Source organism: Ambystoma mexicanum, chromosome 5p (genome assembly GCF_040938575.1).
Source record: "Ambystoma mexicanum isolate Mex_15411 chromosome 5p, UKY_AmexF1_1, whole genome shotgun sequence".
NCBI classification, from domain to species: Eukaryota; Metazoa; Chordata; class Amphibia; order Caudata; family Ambystomatidae; genus Ambystoma; species Ambystoma mexicanum.
This window is the reverse complement of record NC_090930.1, coordinates 1,046,449,723-1,046,471,706: the sequence shown is the minus strand read 5'-3', so window position 1 is coordinate 1,046,471,706 and position 21,984 is coordinate 1,046,449,723. Positions and strand designations below refer to the sequence as shown.

The 21,984-nt window shown below is 44.2% G+C and overlaps 1 protein-coding gene across 1 annotated transcript in view; it reads right to left on the bottom strand.

The window, feature by feature from the left end:
• Positions 1-10,872: 10,872 nt before the first annotated feature.
• The window catches only part of SERPINB1 (serpin family B member 1), a 77,669-nt gene continuing 66,557 nt past the window's right edge, over positions 10,873-21,984 (bottom strand). The window contains exon 7 of the mRNA XM_069613533.1: positions 10,873-11,374. Within this exon, the coding sequence (XP_069469634.1) occupies positions 10,970-11,374 (405 nt within the window). The 3' untranslated portion in view covers positions 10,873-10,969. The remainder of the gene's footprint in view (positions 11,375-21,984) is intronic.

Sequence of the window (21,984 nt, the reverse complement as noted above, 5' to 3'; positions counted from 1 at the left end):
ATTGGATTCTATGGGAATGGGGAGGACGTAAGCACCGGCGCCGTGTGCAACAGTGCTGGTGCTACTGTCAAAGTCTGTGAGACGGTCCCATTCTGCCTGTCAGGTCAGACCTGGCAGGCGGGAGGGCATCGAGCTCGCAAACCTGTAGTCTGCCGGTCCAGTGACAAAGGGTGCCGCTGAGCCTACCGGCACCGTTGTTACTGGACCGGCAGGGTCGTAATTAATCCCAGTATCTCCATTTGTGGCATGAATGTTGCCCATCATTTCCTTTGATAAGCAAATGTTGCTCATTTCCCACAGAAGGTTCGAGGACTTTGGTATAGCACATCTGTTTCTTGATGCTTTCCATGATTGGGATACATTGGGCTATTTGTGGTCATCAAGGGTTTCATTTATGAAATTAGTTCTTTCCACTTCCTCCTGCTCATGAATGTTGAAGCGTATGACGGCTATCTTAAAAATGTCCACATAAGTGGTCTGAGGTTCAGTTGGGGAGTCAGACATTGGAGGTTTTTTCCTCTAGTGATTCCATAGAATGTTTATCAAAATCCTCATCCCCCATCTCTAAAGTGTCCTGCATGAGGCTCTTCCTATACATCATCAGGGCATATATAAAACCCGTATAACTTTGGAATGTGGCTTACCTATGCCTACATAGAATGTTTCTTGGTTCTTTCCTTTTTCTTTTTCCTCTCTCCCTTGATTAGTATGCCCAAGTCATGCTAGGTATCAAGCATGGAGGCAATGTTATATTGGTTGTGTTCTTGGTATGAGAAATGAGACAATGAGCCTCCTTACGAGTTTGGAGGTAGGCATGCCCTTAATAAAGGCAAGGGCCTGTTGGTAGCATGCTGGGCCGCTCGCTGGACCAGCAAAGGACGTCTAGTAAAACCAGGCGTCCAGAGCGGGTCCCGCGAAGAGACCTCATAATAGGGTGGTAAGGGGTTAACGGCGCCGGCACCTTTACCAGTGCCATTAACCCCTTACCACCAGGGTCCTAATGAGGCCCAATAATTGTAAAATCATCTTCCTCCTCATAGTCTTATTATCACCTTTTGGGTGTGAAATAGGAAAGTAGATTATTCCCTCTCATGGGTATGTATTGAACTAGAGAGTATTTCCTATCTTTGTGTGTTGGTCTGGGGTTTACTCTCTGTCACAATGACTTCAGTAAGAAGCACAAAGAGCCTGGTGCAAATATGCAGTTCAAAACAGACAAAATATTACTTGTATAACCAAAACAGTGATGGACCTCATCTTCTGAAAGGCTAAAAAGTCTCTTACAGGGCTTTTAGGGTTAGCTCCATCTGACCACAGCCCATTTGGGTACCCTGGTCTTTGGCTTCAATTTGCAGGTTTTCAGGGTTCTGCAAACTGCATCTGTATAATCCGTAGCAAATACGCTCCGATATCCACGAAGCACAGCTTAACAGAACTTCAGGTTTTCATCCAACAATTTTAGTCAAAGGTGGATTTTCTTCCATATGGATTCACCTCCCTAGGATTTCAGGCGTGCACTTTGGTAAGGTTTATCTGCCTGACCACCTCCCTCCTCTTGAGCCTATGTCCATGGGCCACTCCCCTTCTCTCTACACCCGACGTAGCTAACCTGCCCCTCACTGAGGTTGCATCATCTCATTCCTCCTCCTGTCTCTGAAATCTGCCCTGGACTGACAGTCTGCTGGAACCTCCCTGGTTTAGCCATCTAGTGGTGGTGCCTGGTCTCCTCACCTTGATTCTGGCAATGCAGCCCTACCTCCCTCTATAGCCAGATGGTCCACCTCCCACTTTTCACTCCCATATGGTGACACTTCTCAGTCCTTCTGCTTATATGGTAATAGCTCTCTCCCTCCAACCTAAATAATTAATTCAATGATTCTATGCCCTTCCCATCTCCTAATACTATTGTCCAGATGGTAACAACTCTCGCCCTCCAAACTCCTCACAACATTCTTCTTGAGATCATAACAACTCTCTCTCCTTCTAATCTCCAAAGTCCTCCAACAATCCCTCTACTCAAAACCCCTATTGCTCACCATCAAACTTTTCAACTCCTGATCGAGCTCGCCACAATGCCCGACTGAGGTAAACTGGACCTTGGGGAATGGTTTGCCCCTGAGGCTACCACGTATGTCTGTGCCTTTTTTAGGTAGGGTAATTTGGCCCTCTTTTTTTTAGGAGCGTTAATGTAAGTGGCCTCAGCACCTGACCGCGTGATGGACTGGATGTTGCCCCATTTGGTAGTCTTCAGCAGTGATATGGACGTTGTCCCTGCCACCCCTTTCTCCTGTTCTGCCTTTTCAGAGGTCCATTTGGAGCTGGGAAGTGAATGTGTAGTAGCTGTGTTTGTTCCCTTCAACTTTGGAGTACTTTCAAACTTGGTCTCCTTGGAGTCTGGCTCTTCCCCCTGATTGACCTCAATGATCTCTTCAATCCCTCCTGCTGAGGTATCCCCCATTGGCAGTCGCTATAGAATAAGTTGCCCAACGATGTTGCTTTGTGATTTTTAAAGTCTTTAACTTGAACTTTTGCCAAACCTTGCACGTCTGTGACATCTTTTCTGTGCAAACAATGGCTACACACCATTTGGGCATGTAGCCACGAGAATTTGGTGTTGCGGGTTGGGCACAATTTAAAGAGAATTTCCTCTGTCGGGACAGTCGGGACTAGGGCCTTTGAACCATACATTTTTATAAAAGATGAATGTCATGTTCTTTACAGACTATCTCTACATCATATAGTGAGACTATTGGGAAGTGTACACAAAAAGCTTTCTCTCATTGGCGTTATCTCGTCTCACTCCTCCACTCCGTGAACTGAACCAATGGCAGAATCTGTGGATGTTATTTTAAAAACCTTTGTGGGTGCTTTTGCACATAGAATAGGTATAGGAATTTAGGAATGCTACCATCAACGCCTACCTTTTAAGAAACACCTTCTCATTCTCTGGACCAGTAACTAGCTGGTGCACTATGCATAGAATGTACATCTAAAACTGATCCGCAAGCCCCAGACATAAATGTTGATGAAAAGTCAAATCTTGCTACATTTTGTAAAGATTTAAGCTACTATCTTTGATTTATTAAACCACACCTATGTCATATACATATTCCAGCGATTTGGACCACAGCACTATCTCATTGTATTTCACTTTTTACAAAAGTTCTCACTCTTGCGAGTATTTGTTAAAGATGGGGGGGGCACTAGGAAGAGGTTGAGCAGGGTGGAGTTCAGAAGAGTACAATAGGGACCACAAAGGGTAGAGATTCCAGTAAAATGTGTAAATCAGAGATGAAGTGAGGGAATGATGAGGATAAAAGTTGGGTAGGATGAAGGCTGAATGTCAGTGCTAGGTGAGGGGGTGGAAAAGGTGACCCCGTCGATCATGAGTTCAACACCACCAGCTCCCTCACCCAGAAGAGGCTAGTAAGAGAAGGTAGCAGAATTTCTGAAACGAGCGGCAGGATTGTTTGTATCATGTAGGACAATCCATGCTTTTGCAAAGGATTAAGGAAGTCAGTGATCAGTGAGGAGGTAGGTTTTATTGCAGTTTCATTAGGAATTCCAAGCATGAACGTGAGCTCCATTAGAGGATGAGGAGTAGGGGAAGTTTCTACTCGAGAGTGTAGATACAGTTGTAATGGGTCTGGGACAATGGCCAGAGTGCCTTTTGAGGGAAGTAGGAAGGACAACAATGGGATAAAAGGGTAGAAAGCAGAAGCAGTGGAGATGGTGTGTCAATAAGTACCTGGAAACCTCCAGTGAAGGGCTATGAGACGGTGGATAGAACGAGAAGGGCACAGTAGCACATTGAGAGTACACCTATATCAGTAGTGAGGATATAGGCATGTTAGTGGGCAGCCTGCTCAGTATATTGAAGATGTAAGCAAGTAGTATTTAAGAAGTTCTAATGTACAGTCAGTAGCAATCAAAAAATGAAGGTAATGTTAAGAGCCTACAAAACAAAGTTAAATTGGACAGGGACCATGGCGTATTGTAGGAACCATGTTAGTGCTACTATCTATGTGTATCCAAACCATGAAGACAGAGCACCTAAGGAGTATAGTGGCTGAAGCTTTAATGGCCTTAGTAGTATAGGCATTGCTGGGGTAAACAAGTCAGAAGTGAATAGAGGATAAATGTACAAATTCAAAGTCAAGAACAGTAGAAAAGGTACAAAGAACAGATACCGGACATTCTGAATGGTCATTTCTATGGGCTAGGAGCTCAGCAAGGAATTTATCTGTAGTATGTGTATGATGCTGGAAATCCCTGGGGGGAGCGGAGGGGGCTATAGCCCCAGGTCTTTTGGTTGTAGCCCCGGCTAGAAGCTCAGGAGTAACAACCAAAGAGGCTAGCTAGCCCCCAGTCCTGACAATCCCAAAATAAGTGTAGCCCCGGATCTTTTCCAGACTAGAAACACCCCTGGTTTTCTCTACGTTTTCTGCCACTGAGGTCCAGCCTGGACATCTGGGAGTGCAGCTCTTCATGTTTTCCTTTTGGTGAACAACATCCATGGAATGCCCTCATGGCACCCATGGGTGGCGGGGTACACCATTGTGTGTTTTTGGACATGTGTCTGCTGTCCACAGAGCATGGTATGGGCTGGTGGCAACTACATGCAGACTTGGCAGTGGCTCAGAGTGTCCTCAGGCCCTGCCATGGAATCAAGGGATTACTGCAGGAAGGCAAGATGTCTCTGGGGCCTCTTGGTTTCTACTGCCTTTTACCTTGTTTCCCAAAGTCCTGGGGAGCACTGACTCTGTCCCTTCCTCCTGACTGGCTATTGGGTGGAAATACCATATATGGCTCTGGGGCCTCCTCCTGTGAAACTGACTGCAGCCTTGCTAGGGGCTGTGTGTTGTGGGTACACCCTTAGGGTTGTTAAGGATATCTATCAGGCGACACACATCTTGGTCTCTCGGCCAGGCTGGTTGGTAAAATACAATATTTGTTTTAAAATTCCAAGGAAATCATACATTTTTTAATATGGGGCAGCAATCACCAATGGGGTGATAATTACTATAAAAATGTGAGCAATGCACTGGGTTTAACCTTCTAGTGGAACATATACACAGCACAGTGGAATAGGAACACTTTTTGGTTTAGGAAAGATACCACCCAACTTAGAATTTCCTCCTGCAATGTTCCTCAACCCACAAATAATCAATTTGAAGTGGATAAACAGAAGCAGCAGGTAATCAGGAATAAGAAACAGGAAACCGAATCCAAATCTGACCTTCCCTCCCCAAAAAAGAGAGAAAAACAGATTTTAAACCCCTTGCAATGTTATGAAATGACACTCGGAAATGAACAAATAATTAACGTGTGTTAAAAACCTTGAAGCAAAAATAATTCCTCACTAAAGCAACAATGCAAAGAACCTAACAATCACAAAGAATGGATTACCAAAAGCATACATTTCGAAAATGAGTAGAAAGTTTTAAACAGATTGCAGCAAAATAACACGTTGGGAACTTTGCAATTTTTCAATTCCCGCCTGAAATGACCCAAATGGTTTTTAATAGAAATGGGTGAAATACACCGATTTGGAGTGTAGAGATATATAGCAGGGGTATTCTAGAAGTGAAACTATGTCTCTAGCTGGTAAATTGGGTGAGTTATTCGAGATATAAAAAGGTGTGCTTTGAGTAAAATGGAGCTGTGAAATATTAAAGGAAATCAGTTGTGACAAGAACAGTTTTACTTTAAACTAGAGCATTCAGGCTAGGCCACCAAAGAGGGACACATTAAGAGCCAGGGTTGATTCGCGACTTCAACCCCGTCATCCCAGCACCCAACCCTGGCGGAAACCAGTCTGATTACTCGAAATATGACTAATGGTTTAGGATTTCACAAGACAAAATTACTAAAGAGATGACGCTAGCAATAGAAATCAAGGACAGGGTTGCAAGATTGAGTCTCACAGTTTCAACAAGTTATCAGGATAAGGATAGGATGACTTAGAGAGTAGGATAAGGACAAATGCATGACAGGATAGGCTAAGGGTTTCTATGGGGTGGCGATTATACTCACAGTCTACTTTTTAGTTTTGGGATTTTTGGGCCGTCAACGGTTCTGGTCACTACACGGCAGCGCGTCTGACAAACAGCTGGTCAGTTCTGGTCACCGGATGGCACTTCTGGACTGGCAATTCTGGTCACTGGATACTAAAGATTAGCTGGATGGCAGGATGGTAGTGGGCATGCAGTTAGGGGGCAGCAAGCCAGGCTGGTTCAGGCTGCTTCCCAAAAGAATACCACAGCTTTCCCCTTTTTAATGGGAGATTAGTGGATTTTCAGAATTGAGGCCTTGCTGGGAATAGGATCAGCACTGCTTGGGTTTTGCAGTGGGCCCTGGAGTAGGGTCAGCAATGCTTTTGCCTTGTAGTTGGGATCTGGAATCTGGATGGACGGAACAGGAACGCAGCGCAGGAACTTCAGGAAGAGTGTGTGTATCTACAGTTTTGTCAGGGACTCTTATTTATAATACATAGTGACATCATAGACTATATTGCTGGGCCGGTTTAGCTAAGCCCGCCTCTAAACAACTTGATTGGACAATAAATGTTGGTTGCCTCCCCTGGCATGTGACTCAGTTCAGGAGGTTGCATTTTATGATGTAAAAAGACTTCCCACAAACCTTTTTGCCAAAAATCTGTCATACCAGAAAGTACACATTTGTACAGTTGTGGCACCTTAACAATTGATGTAATCAGGTTACATATTTTATGTAGAGCACAGCCATCCAATCCTGCAATCTGTCAGACATTGTTTTGTCCTTTTATACTTTTTTGGTCATTTTCAGTGTGAAATATTCAGCCTAAAAATCCTTAACTTTATACATGGTTGTGGATGATCATAAGGGATTTATGTACAAAACCTTGCATTTGCAACATGGATGCTTTTCTTGTAATCCGCAATACTTTGCAATTTCTGTCCCCAAAGTGTCAGTGAATTCTACCATGTCTTCAATGAAAGCCCATAAAATCATATTTAAACTATAAACTTTTCACATTTTTACAAATTCTGGCTGCAGAGATAAAAAGTCTTTAAAGTTTATTTATGAAATGGTCTCTAGAGGCAAATGGCAGTCCTTTGTCTGTCACTGGACCAGTTTTTTTTCTTTCTTCAGCTGCCACCAACTGTCCCTTCAGCCCTGTGTGTGGTGGAGGTTCCCAGTTTGATTGAAAGTTTTATGGCCCCCTACACTTCAGAAGTTAGTGTCCCAGGACTTCTATTGTCCCAGCCTGGAGCACAGACGAATGTCTGACGAGCGTGTGAACTTTCTTTGTCTTGGTCCATTCAAAGTTTTTCAAGCTAGCAATTATCACTTTCGTGTCCTGGAAGTTTATGGTGTGGCTCCCTTCCTAAGGGGAAGCTTTAACTCTGCCAACCAGAATAACCTGTTTATGGCAGCTTGCAAATCCAGCCAAGGTGGTTTAAAACCTTTATTTTCTGATATTTGGTCCTGAATTAAAACAAACCTGTGGAATAAAATAACCCATGTATGTAGTTTCACAAGCCACAAAACCCCTTCACATTGCTAGGTAATGGCAGGCTTTCCTTCAACAGTTTACTATTTAAACAGGCATTTTTCTCCTTTAGTTTTGCAAAAATCAATTTTTACACATATGTTGAAAACTTCTAGCATTTCCTTTCAAATTCGATTTCGCCATCTGACTTCCCAATATTGCCTTGCAGCCACAGTTATTTTCTTCTAGGCAGTTGTTTATTTAAAGCACAGAATCATTGAAACTGACATGGCTCAGATAGCTGGAGTATTTTTTGAACTACTGAGCTTTGATACATTTGTAAAGAAATTAACGTGTTTTCCCGTGTGAGTAAAAGTGAAGTTCCTTGTTGATTTCTCTCAGAGTTGGTTTGACAGGGCCTGTCATTCAGAAATCATGCCTGGTTTTACTGAGGTACTGGGCATGGCAGGGCCTTATTAATCACAGTGATTTAAGGAAAAACAGATGGGAATAGCATCAGCAGCATTATTTTAAAGGTGAAAAGTTTCCTTTATAATGGAGATCTTGGGCTTTCAGCAAAGCAGTGGTGCCTTTTCACTCCATTTCTTTTGTACAGGTAAGAACAGACTGGCACGCTCCCTTAGTCTGTCCCCTTGTTCCATCCTGCCCCTGTATGCTTGCCAAGAAGGTGCAGCCATCTTTTTGTTGCTGCAAACACGCAGGTTTGAGGCCATAGCGCTCACAGGAGCCAGCACAGCCATTTTGCTGTTCCTGCGCAAATGCAGCTTGGTGATGTGGGGAAATACTGTTGAGTGGGTCAGTATATCCCACAGGGTGGGACCTGTGTAAATGGAGTCTGAAGTGAACTCATATTCTGTGTTGTGGGTGTCTGGTTTATGTGTGTGACACAATGACTGAGACAGCCCTAATAGAAACTGACACAAATGCAGTGTAGTGTGCTGAAAGGCTGGGTGCGTACCCAAATCCACATTCTTTGTTATGGGTGTCTGAGTGGAGTGAACGGCCTGAATGCCTGTGAGCCTGCCTACCTGCATGAATGCCCTTCTGCTTTATTGGTTGACTAAGCCTGGCTCAGCTCGAGTGAATGGGAACCAATGTGTATAACAGGGGACCTCTCACTCACCAATTTGTTCAGAAGCTAAAGTGGAAGCTGAAGCAAGAAGCTGTTCCTTGAAGCCCAGATGGAGAAGTTTGCTGCTGCATTTTATTCATGTAATCCAAAAGCTGCTGTGTTCTTCAAAGGACTGATCCAGAGAGGACCTGCAAAGGACACCTCTTCCAGAGCTACGAGGAACCATCATGCAAACCTGCTACACTTCATCCCAAGTGCCCTGGAAGCCAGTCCTGTGTGCCTGCCGTCTGGAGAAGGGGTATTCCTGAGTCCTGAAGAGGAGTGCCCAAACATTTCCAGTTAGAGAAGTCCATTCGTGTCATCCAGGGTCTGGAGTAGTGTGTTGTGACCGCAGTCTACTGCCCAGGAGAGGGGGTACCGTGGCATAGTGCTGCTAGACACCCGCAGCTGCAAAAGTTACAAACTGACAAAGAATACTTCAAGGGACAATCTTGCCATCATCACTGACCACTCTCTCCCACCATAGAAGGTACAGGGTTGTTGCGTGCAGAGGAAGGTCCACCTGTGGGTTTCTCACCACCAAAATCCAACAAAAACGTCCTGAGGGTCCAGACTTTGTGAGAGTCTGAGGTCCACTCCAGTGATCGAGTACAGGCCACCATAAGTTGTCCAGACGTCTGTACTGCAGCTGCAGCACCAAAGCACCAAAAGTCAGAAAACCATGATATTCCAAAATCCGACACCAAAAGTGACCTATGCACCCGTCACGGCCAGCAGTCATCAAAGGGTCCCAGGGGTCTTACTCTCATCTGCCAAGCCTTTAAGGAGCCCACAGCAAGTTTCATCATCACAGGACTTCTACAGTCGGAGAAATCGTCGACCAACGGAGAACACTGCGTATAGCTAAACTACTGTAATTCAGAAAGACTTTGGTTACATTTTTCTTATTGGACTCAGCATCCCAGTGGGTCCCATCCTCGAAGGGAAGTGTTGAGTGAAACCGATAAACTCAGCCACTTCTCCTGCCAATGCACCAAAGTACTGTAACGAGGAATAGCATCTTCTAGCCTCAAGGGTCGTGCAGAGATCCCAGGTTCGTTTTAGATCCTGTTCTCCTGTGGCCTCTTAGGTAATTTGGGTTGCTAGAACCTTTTTTTTAAAAAGTAGGGTATTGGACATTTTTGGACTGGGCTGTAAAAGGCAAGATAAGTTACTCCCTAACTTTTCCATTACATGTTGCCCAGGTGGGGGGGATCCTCACAAAGAATTATGTATCTAGTCTAAAGAAAGCATTCTGCCACTGTTCATAACTAACCTGCCTTTCTTCCCTAATCTATGCTGTTAAACCTCACTTAAGAATTCACATGTCTATTTAAAACTGCAGTCAGTTAGTGCATTTATTATGAATGTAAGTATTGTGTGGTACCGCAGAGTGTATATAATTGCCATTCTTTGGATAGTATTCGCCAGAGTACAAAGTGTTATTATTTATATGTATTTATTTTGGTAGCAACCTTTTTTTATAAAAGGAAGCTGTATTAACACCTAACATAGTGTGTGGACATTCCTTTGTGGGGGCCTGATGATTCACTGTACTTAAGAACCTCCCTGTATCACTGCCTGAGAGCTTAAATCTTGGTTGCTTGTCCATTCTACCATATAGAGAACCTTGGCTGGGGTTGCTCTGTGCCTTTGTCCCAGCCATGAAGAGGACAGAAGTACAGATACTCCCCTCCAGTCATTACAATGTGAAAGTAGTTGTGGCCATCTTTGAGAGGGTGGAGGTCTAGTAAGGTTATGAAGCATGATAGGTTCACTTATGTTTATGTATGTAGAAGTTTCCTGTGAGTCTTACAAGGATAAGCGCATCTGTGAATTCACAAGTAGAGATGGGTGAAATCTTTGAAGTAGAAGAGGCCGATTCTGCCTCTTCAAGTCCCACCAGTCACTTTTTTTGAAAGATCGCCCATGTGCACAGCAAATCAAACCCGAGCAGCATGGAAACATATTGGCCAATCAGGGGGGCAGAATGTTGAGCATTTCAGACCTTCAGCGCACACCGAACATATCCTACTAATTGTCTGAAATGTGTAGGCACCAGCCCCTCACATGATTCTGATTGGGCAGTCTACCAAATAAGACAGAGGGGGTTCTAACAGGAATTCCATACATCAGAAGCAGGTGACAGATTGTCTATTCTGCCATCCACATTTAATGTACTATTGGTGGAGTATGAGCTTATCCCCATTTGCAACCCCTGATATGCTTGATGACACACATATTTATAGAGGGGTGGCACAGTAAATTGAAAGTACAGCTCTTTATTGAGACAACCACAAAAACAACAGTTATTGAATAGGTTTTAGTTGTTCAATTTATAATCAAAGCATTCAAGAGTTGGGTCATTGAGGAGATGAATATCTGCCAAAGAAAAGCAAGCTCCTTGTTGGGTTATGCCGGATGAAGAACAAGAAGGGATGATCAGCCCGGAACTCTTCTTCTCGCAGCATGCAAAATGTTGCGATGCCGGCAGTGGCAGCAGCTGCCTCAGTGCCTTCTTCATTTACCTCCACAAAGGATTTGTGCACCACTTTAGAGAGATAGAGGTCACGTGACCCTGACATTCCAGATAGGTCAGCCCTACTGCTATCAAAGATATCCGTAAGGCCCAGGCCAACCAAAACTGTTCTCAGTTCATAGCTGTCTTCCAGCTTGAATTTAGGCAGATGGACATGCACATCAATGGCACCCATATTTTCAGGTAGAGTCCATTCCTGGACTGTTTCTAAGGTAAGTTGTTTTTCCAGCTGTAATTTAAAACACAAACAAGCAGTTACTAGGAGAAAATCATTCTAACATTGGAGGGCAATGTAACAGTGCGAAATTGCAATTTTACATCAAAGCGACACGTCTAATACATTAAGTCAGGCAAATTGCAATCAAAGAATTTCCCCATAAACCAGATTGAAAGCCAAACCCAATTTCTACACATGGGAAATGAGGCATACACATGATAGAAGGATATCCCGCATTCCCACAACTGGCCAACAAGTTCTCCCACTTATGCTCGAGAGCAACTATTGCTGCACATTCCTGTAAAATAAATCTCAAACCCAGTAGATACAAGCTGTTTGTCAATGCCAATATGTTACAATATGTTGATTTATACTGTGCACCGCTACCATTTGCATGCTCTCCAGGCGCTCATGTGGCTCAGTAAGAAAGTGGGTGGGGTAGGTTAGTGAGGGAAGAGGGAATTGGATAGAGGTTTTACTCTTCTGTTGAGGCTTGCAGAACCAGGAGAAACTGGTGTCTGTGTGAGTCGGCTTTCTGATTGTGTTTGGATAGTGTGCACTGGTGTAATTGTATCCAAAGGGGCAACGTCCAGTGTCTGGGTAGTGTTTGTGGCAGTTTGTTCATTTGGTGGATGTGTGGGTTGAGTGTTCTGTGTGTAGTAAGGTTTTGTGTGTAGTAAGGCTAGCTTATCAGGGTATGTGAGGTATGCTGGAGAGGAGCAAGGAGCAGGGGTAGTTAGTAGATAGTACAGTGTGGTGCTTTATTGTCGGTTCCCGGATCCGTGCTGTCGACTGATTGCCTTGAAGCAGAGGTAGGAGTAGTGCGAGGTTCCTGTTTTTATGCTAGTCTTAGTGAGTTGAAGAGCAGGGTTTTCAGTCATTTTACCAACGTTAGGTGATCTTCTGTTTTTCTTATATGCTCCAGAATTGAGTTCCTTAGGTTGGCTATCAAATGTGAAAATGCGGTTCCTCTGAATTTCCCTTTCTCGTATTGTTTTGTTTCTATTTGGAGGTCATTGCTCAATCTTAGGTTTATTCCTGGTTGTTAGCAGTTGATTTTGGCTTGGAGTAATTTGTCTCCTCCTTCGTGTAGTGATTTGTGAGTGATGCAGAGGGCTTTGAAGTGAATCCGTTATTTTACTGGGAGCCAGTGTAGGCTTCTCAGTCAGTGAAAGGTCCTTTCCAGCAAAGTTTCAGACAGGAGTCGCTGCTGAAGTCTTTCAAGTACACCTGATCTCCTTGGATGGCACGCAATTTCCTCTGACCTGGGACAGGCTTAGCTTCACCGACCTGTGAATGTAATTTACTTATGATCAGGGTCCAGTCTTTAAAATAAGCAAGAACTGTTTCAACAGTCTGAGCCAGCGACTGTGGGGACACTGAGATTTACAGTGGCCCATTTTCTTACAATAGGCACGCTGGTCTGGGTGAAGCTGGGGACCTGACTGGAACCAAAAAGCTGATGTCCTGTCTGGGGCATAGACTGGTGGCCGTGAAGTGTCTTGCTCCGACTCAATGTAGTGTGTGTGCGAAAATGAGTTAAAACATTGCGCCGGTGCAGAGCCATTTTGGACATTCACTTGCAAACCGCAATGAAAGTCCACGTTTCTGTGAGCTCAGTTAAAAGGCAGACATGAGTTCTGAAACATTTGCGATATTTAAGTGTGAAGCAGATGAGCTTATTATGGAGGACAGTTTTTTCATTGTTCACTCAAGGACGAGCCGAGAGGGGAGTTAGTGATGTGCAGGTGCATTAATAAGAGGTGCCGGGAACGAGCGTGTGAGACACGACCTGGGTTTTTCCACTACTGTCTGGATTTTTTCCGCTCTTGCCTCCCATGCTTGCTGTCTGTCCTTCGGCCGGGGACAGTCGGCAACTTATGAGGGGCGAGTATTTGTCCCCCTTAAGAAGAGAGGTTTCTCGAGAGGAGACAGAGAATTGGAACCTCTGGTGATGAAGTCTCGCTGAGAGGGAGGACGCTCTGCTCCAGGCCCCATTAGTTGAGGTGTGGTCTCTCTGCCTACCTGCCTTGAGACTGGATAGTATTGTCGTGACCAAGATGAAGTTTTCTCCTACAACGGTGATGTATATCTATCATTCCTGTCCTTGTTCATGTATCCATGTATAACTAGTTGCATTTATTCTACAGCTATATATATATGTTCATTTTAGTGTGAATAAAGGGCCTGTAAAGAGCCAAATACTTTCTAACTAATGGTCTGAGTGTGCATTATTGCCTTCCTGTGTCCAAGAACTTTTAGTCAGTGTAATAAGGTAAGTCATTCTAAGTTCATTACACGCGTCTGAAAAGTAGAACACGTGATCACCTCAACATGACTGACCTCTAAAATTACCATACTGCATTTAAGAGGGCATGTATATCATCTGGAGGGCACGGTCACCAAAGTCTATTAGAGCTTGCAGGACAGCAGCATTTGCTTCAGTCTGCTGTTCAAGACTGGTGACCTGTAGGTGCATCAGTCTATCCTTAGTTTCCTGGTGCTCTTTCTGGTGGAGATTATAATGTCTTGCCTGAGCTATAATTGCGGAAAATAACATGCTATCCCAACCAACACATAACCTTTAATAACTGTGTTAGCCTTTGGGTGAAGTCCCTCCACAAACTCAGTCACAATCAGGGGGCTGACAGACTCGATTGGGTCTGTCATGCCAGAATACTTCTGGGATGCTTGTTTAACCCTTTCTAAGTAATCAGCCACATGATCTCATTTGTTTACAAGATTTTATTCGCTCAAAGTCTGCGGGTACAAGGCAGTACTGGCTAGGCTATTTCCTCAAGCTTAGCAGAAAGGGCAGGGTTAGCAGGGACTACTTCATCATTATCATTTTTCCCTCCTGGTATGTTCCCAAGCTCCATCTCAGTAGTCCTGTTCGTTTGAGCCATGCCAGTGGCCAGCTGGTCAGAAGACAGTAGACTCCTGAGTAACTGTGTCATGTCTGCTAATGATGGGGCATAAGTAGCAATTACATCACACAGTCACACCACACATTTCTGCTGACTCTTCCTGACACAGGGGAACTGACTTTTCAGGCTCATCACTTCTGCTGTTGACCAGGGATGGTGTGCCATAGTGAAAGGCTTAGGGGGTGCAATCAATCAGGACATCAGCTTCTCTGGGCTTGGAATAGGACAGGGTCTGAGCTAGGAAATCCTTTGCCATTGTTGTGGGCTTGTTCAGCCTTTTTAGAATATTGTTCCACAATGGGATTTTCTATCCAATACTTCTTGGTGAAAACCCTGGTCCTACCCTGGGTGGTGCTGGGAGGAAATGGGTCTTGCATATGGGCAGCTAGGTGCTGAAGGGCTTGCGCTTGCTTATAAGTGAGGGCAGGTGACTCAGGAGCAGTACAGACACAGCTGGTGCAGGTGGAGCTGTATGGGCTGGGGCAGAGTTAGTGGGCAGGCATGTAGGAGGCAGACATTTGGAAGCAACTTCAGGGTGTCTTGCAGGGACAGGGGCAGGAGCTAGTGGTGCGGTGGGGTCTTTTGCTGCAAATGGTGAGGAATAATTTGGGGATGGATCCAGGACAGGGAACTCTGACACATCTTCTGCAGGAGCAGAGTTCAGTATGGGGTACAGGCAAACAGCTGATTTAGGGACGGGTGTTTCCCTAAGTTTCTTTAGCTATACGTTATTCGATTCTAACTTTTTCTCCAAATTCTTCTGAGGATTAAGCATTTTTTTGTTTCACTTCAGTGGCACTTTGTTGAGACCATAAATAAAGCCCTCCCATTTCTTCACTATGGGCTTACCACTACTCTTCAGTTTCAGAACAGTTTAGACAGCTTCGATATGGTCAGGATTAAAAGACCCCTTTTGGGGCCACGCTAACACATTTTTACGCTTTGTAATTTTTTGCCACAATGGTGACCATGTGTTAATCTCAAGGCCATGATAGAGCCTGGCGAATTAAGGGAAAAACCATCTACCTCACAGGAGCTTCCGGCAGAATTTCCCATTCTGACAGAAAGATTTAACTAAAACTATTCTACAAAAATAAATTAATATGTTCTGGGTAATCTTGTCAACCCATTAGGGGAGTGGTGAACCATCTGGGAATCGGGAGTTAAGCAGGGGTTTTAGGGTAGCAGTCACTCCGAGCAGCACGTCACACTCAGACACACAAACTCACCTTCACACACACACTTGGACAAAGACCATGATGAGCTGGAAAGGTTTCCAAAGGCACAATTTTGTACTTTATCTATGTTATCCAGTTCACAGAACTGCAGGCGCTACGTCCTAGGTGTTGTGGCGACAAGGAATGAAGAGACTGACCAAGTGGTGCCGTAGGGGTTACTATAGAGGTTTATTAAATGAAATAAACCAACCCTATCTCTCCAGAAAGCTATGCAGATGTCCTTACCTAAACTAAAGAAACTCGAATGCTCATCAGGAAGTCTTGTGTGAGTAAAAATAAAAGGCACCATCCTAGTCACAAATGCTCCTACTCTATCGCTGTGACAACAATAAAACACCATTAAGCCCAGATACAGTTTGTAATGCAGGAAAATGACTCCCTTCTCCTGGATGTAAAGCGTCAACACGCCTTGTGTGTTGTTTAAAGCAGAAATTCCATAAAGGTTTGGGTTCTCCCTAACCCAACAGAATATCAAAATCAAATATTTACATCAAGTGTTTTGGGGTTAGGGAAGTGACTGCTTTCTCTGTCTTTCAGAGTTCTTAACAAGGTTTGTAATTCCTGTATGGCGTTTTTCACAATCTCTGGGATTTGCAACTCTCTTGCTCTGCCCCCACTAGGACGATGAAGGCATTCCTGGAGTCCCTCTTGACTTTCCAGTATCGCCCTTTTGTGGAATTGACCTGGGAACTGTATCACAAAAAGATTTATGTTTTTCTCTCTTTCTTTATGATTTACAGTCTCAAACGATTCTTGCTTCTCTTAGTTTATCCAAGCAAAAGGAAAATGGCACCAAAAAATGTTTTTTTTATTCTTCTCTTAAGGAAGTCAAAGTTAAGATCATAAACTAAAAAGATTAGATTCTTGGCAGGACCTAGTGTCGACCAATCAGTGTGGGTAACAGACTGATGGCAGATGATAATTGGGGTTTGGTCTCGATAGACCAACCCTGGATGATTCTGAGGTGTGCCCAGGAGGACCCCTCTGTCTCTATCAACAACTGCCCTCATGAGAACTCTTTTCTCATCAATGATGCTCCCCAAGACCTGTTGACGGGGTTCAGTTTCTTCAGACTGTACTTGAGAAGGCAACCCCATGAATATGATTCATGTGGCATCTGGTTTCCAGAGCAGTACTGACAGACTATAATCACAACTGCCACGGTGAGAGTTAGCTTTTTACTGTTCTTAATCTTTGTACGTGTTCAGCTAACAGTTGTATACACCTCCTGGTGTAACTAATGTCCTCTGAGGTTCTCTTACGCTTCCCTTGGCCATCTCCCAGACTTTAATCATTTCTGTTACCTGGTACCTGGTGTCGGGAGTTTCCACCAGTTCGGCCTGGGTTTTCATGATGCTCAATCACCTTTTCCCACTATCATCACGGCTCTCCTCCTAGGCCCTGTACAGCTGGCTGTCAGGAAGCTGACCATGGATTCAAACTTCCTTCACTGTCTAGAATGTCCAGCCACCTCCTCACTGGACATTGTTCTGGTCTGTGAAAGTGGCTGTGCAAACGGGTAGGCTTAATGGTTTCGGCATAGTTGTTGGCACGCTCGGTCCACCCACTGCAGGTCATGCCACTATGACCCAATCTCTATCCTTCTGTTGGGCCGAATCTCAGCCGACTGGTGCAACACTTTCCAAGCATCTTACTGAACATTTATTTCTGGTTAACCGGGGTGTGCTGCCACTCCTCCTCTTGCTCAGCTTCACTCTCACCCACCAGCCACCAGGTTTCATCTGTAAACTGTTTGGCGTTCTACCTCCATGCAGGATGACTACTGTCTTCTTTGTTTCTTCTCTCTCCATGACCATCGAGATGTCCTTGCGCGTTCCTTTGAACCACACCCTCAGCGTCTCTAGCTCGGGCTTCTCGAGCCTGCCTTCGGCTGTTCTCTCGGCTTCTATCTCTTTCTGGTTCCCAATGTCTTTCTCCCCCCTCAACTGCTCTCTCTGTCTCATTTCCTCTCTCCGGTACTCTCCCTGATACCCTTCTGACTTTGTTTGTTTCTGATACCCTGATATAGTAGGGCCCACCCTCTAGAGAATTGGACAGGGGAATGATCTTGAATGCAGCAAAGCATTTCTAAGATGAGAAGTTATCAGCAGAACAGCAACGTTTCTGAAAAGAAGAGAGGCAACCCATAAATCTGTGAGTTAAGTGTGTACAATTTTGTATTAAGGAACGCATAAAACTTGGATTACGCATCTCCTTAAAGGCCTTGTTGGCCTGGAGATATCCTGAAATCCTTTAGAAGATAAAATGGCTGATCGCTGTGCTCATGCAATTTTCCAGACTAAGAAGGTGATATATAAACCACTTCTGTGCTGCTAAACTGTGGAATCACAGGTAGATTACTGACATTACAATCTTGAGCGATGCTGAGGGGTCCAATATATATGGGAGCAGAAAATGAAAATATTTGAATTCTGAATTCTTTTTTTAAAAAACTAAATGGGTGCAGAATCTCTCAGCTAATCTTTTCAACAACAATATTTTGCTTTGATTTAATTCCCATAGCTCTTCCGTTAGGCTAGGGAAGATCTGGAATGCCCACTCGCCCCTGAAGACGGAGATATTGCAATTAAATCTCGCCCATGGTAAAAAGATACTGGTCTGGATGATTTTTCGAACCAATTCGACAAATGTTACAAACACTTTAAATCCTTTTGTATCCCCCCCATTGACCAAAATTCTGAATTCTACTTTAGCCCCCGGTTCCACACCACAGCAGATGTGAGAATCCACAATAGCTTTGTTATTAAAGTCAGGGTTGGAAGCATCAGACTGTTCTTTATGTTGCCCTATAGCTCAACTCAACTGGGAGGCAAAGATTATAAGATGTTTTTATAGAGCCGCAACTCTCGTGGACATATTCAAAGGGCATTTAAAGTAATTGACTGGGGGTACGCTTTCTAGACAGAAATTGGCTTTCCTGGCACTCACTGCCCACATGGTATTGAACAGAATTGATTGGTCATGCATCAAATTATTACTCAACATTTTAGGTTTCGACCATAGTTTTTCAAATTTATACTGCCCAATTTCCCCTGTATAAGAATTTGGCTCCCTCACTTAAAGGTTAGTAATAACTGGGGGCACTTAGGAAGGCTACCCTGCCTCCCTTTAATTTTTTTTTCTTGTCTATGGAACCCCCTCGCTGAAGAACATAGCACCTCAGATGATGATGTTTTGGGGTCTCCCGCAAAAATGGCCCTCTAGGCTGATGAAGGTTTCCTCTTTATAATCGATTTGGTAGCATCTCTGCCAAAAAAGGAGGTGGTACTGGATCATTTTCATATCGGTTCATGATTCAGGGTGAACCATTTGAAATATAAAGCCTTAAATATAACAGAATACCATGAGATATTTAAGAGTCTACAACATTCTCTCCAAATTACCTGGGTTAAAGATTGGCTTGAAAATGTAGGGGTAACTCACCTCCTCAAATAAGTCTCTTTAAAAAGTAAACATCATGACCCTATGGAAGCAAGCAAAGGAGATCACAAACGCTGGGCCATGAGGGAAATCTGTTGGATGGGGCAGATTTCAGCTGTTCTAGGTAACCCTACTTTCTAGACTTCTCTTATTTCCTTACCTATAGCCCCAGAAGTCAGAATCAATAGATTGAAGGGGAAAATACCAGTTTTCATTTAAAGCAACAAGCTCCTAGGATCCAGTATAAAGTTCAAATGCAAATCTACTCTACTGATTGGCTTTGGTGTCCTGCCTATCAAGAGGAATCTTATTGCTTTCAAATTAGCTCTACATGCAATTGGTCCCAGACTACTGAGACTGAATGCGGAAAATATATTGAACAAGGTAGCACCAAGCTCCCATTATTTAGCTTGCCATACCTTTCCAGCAGATTCATGCATAAGGGAGACACCCTCATCCATTCTATGGGGTTCTCCCTGAGCTATTAGGACAGTTTTCTCTAACGGCTGTGGTTCCACCTGAGGCAAGGGTCCCTCATGCCCATATTAAACCTTCCTGGCTTCCCTCCCTGGGATGATCAAGGGATACGGGTCTGCCTGGGAACACCCAGAGCCCCAGAAGCTTCCTCATCTACATTCCGATGCGAAGTCCCTGAATTTTATTTTCATATAAAACTACATTTCATGTGGGGGAGAAGGAACGGTTATGATATGCATAATTAAGCCACTGTTTGTAACGCCGAGAGGTTAGGACAGGGATGTCCTGAATTTAGAGGGGCCTAGAACTGTTGATTTCTGAAGGCATCTCAGTGGGTCAAATCTCCTGATAGTGCATGATTCACAACTGTTCAGGCTCTTTGGACGTGAATCTGGCAAAGAACCCATAAATCATCCAAGTGCACTAAAGAATATGCATAGAACATTTGCTTTGCCTGGTGCAGAACTCCTCTGAGAATATGCAAAATCCACACCATTTCTTCCCTGATTTTTAGAGTAGGTGCAACAAATATAGGGACCCCTGAAATATGTTGTGGAGATGTGTCATATTGGAAAAAGATATTGGGGCAAATTAAGGAGAATGCAGGGCTTCTGCAAACTAAAAGGGTTACAATCCTAATCAAGGGTCTGAGCTGTCATTTATATTTGCTGCACTACCTTTTCAACTGGAAATGAAGCAGGCACAGAACTACTGCTCCACAAGAGATTTGAATCTGCATCAGCACAGGCGCTGACCCACATTGACACTGGCACTGCCTCTCACTCCTAGAATGCTGCAGGGTTGCCAGTCTATTTAAGTGCTCCCGCTACCTCTAGCTCCTAGAACAGATGTATATGGTATGCGTTTTGGCCGTGGCACAATTGGATGCGACCGAATTGACCGTGGTCAAATCGGCCGCGAAGCCAATTTTGCTGTGGCCAAAACTGCCCTGTTACAACCCCATCCTACCCTCCCCTTGCTTACCTTGTCACCCCCGGCCTTTTATGACCCTGCATTGTCGGATCCGTCCCTCCTACGCGGGTCGGATCCGATGCTGCAGGGTCTGCTTTTTTTGGTCTTTTTTTTTGTCCCCCGCCTCTATACCTCTGGAAGCGGGGACAACCCCGCTACCCCCAAAGGCAATCACTACCAAACATGGGGAGCGGGGGATACCCCCGCACCCCATGTTTGGTAATGATTAGCCAAATTGATTGTTTCAAAAACAACCAAATAGTACTGGCCAAATTCGGCCAATTGTACTATTAGGCCAATTCGAAGCGATCAATTTGGGTAATACCCCTAGAACGCTGTGGCATTGACGTATTGCATACAGATTTATCAGATATAAACCAGCTGACCCCTTTGCCTAAAACATTTACTCACTAATACCATGGAAGGCAAACGTGAAATCCAGGGCTGAGCGGCTCTATCATCTGCATTAACTTCGCAAGCTGCCTTCCTCTGAAGACCTTTGCCATTTCAGGTGCACCCACAGCAAGATTGTGGTCCAAGGAGGGTTGAATTGTTTGAAGAATGTTCATATCTTATAAAAGCAGTGGGAGTTACGGCACCTGAATTAGTTGTCATTTTTCACAAATCTAGTTAAAAGGGTGCCAAAGCCATTATTAAGACCACCTGCAGATGCAACTCGAACATGATTACCAAAGATATGCATTAAATCAATGTATTTAGCTAGACCACACAAACAGTTGATTGATTTTTTACCAGACTGCAAAAGAAAGTGAGATACTGCCAATTTGCCAATTTTTCTCATGAATAGGCTATGTGGTTATGCATCATTGAAGGGTGCACATAATCCATATTTCAGAAACATCTATTGAAGAAACCATGGCCTTTAGACAAAATCATTGACCTGGCACGAATATATGCGAGAGTTGACATCCAGGCAGCAGCAACAGAAGCTGCTCCAAAGAAGCTAGAAACAGTGGTGGCATTGCAAACAAATAGGTGCAATACAAAACAACCCTTACAACACCTATGCTACAGGTGGTCATCCCCGCTCCCACACAAATGAGCATGTCCAGCAATGGGCCAGCGATGTGACAAATTTGGCCGTGACTATCTCTTTCAGTCAGTTTGCTAAGAAGGGAAGCCATTTCCGCAATGACATCACCTACAACATATGGCGTATAGACAGCACCAGTATAGGCAATGATATGATATGACAGGTTATTAATACCCAGGCGTTTCTAAGCGCGGACACCCAGGGAACGAACCTGTGTTGCTCTGTGTCGTCTTTCTTCCAAGGCGAACACGTTGCCGTTGAGCTATCCTACCGAGACAATGGAAGACTCGCAGCCTGATCACGTATATGAACATTTGATAGCTACAACAGATTATACCCATGAATATGTATATTTAATGGATGCTTCGCTGGATGACAAAAGTAGCCCAAGACTCACCCTAACAATTAGTACTGTAAGGGTGCAGAAGTCGGACAAAGTGGCGGCATGCTTGTTGGCAAAGACTTATTTATAAAAGAAAAGAAATGGAAAAACCTATCTTGCGCTATTACTAT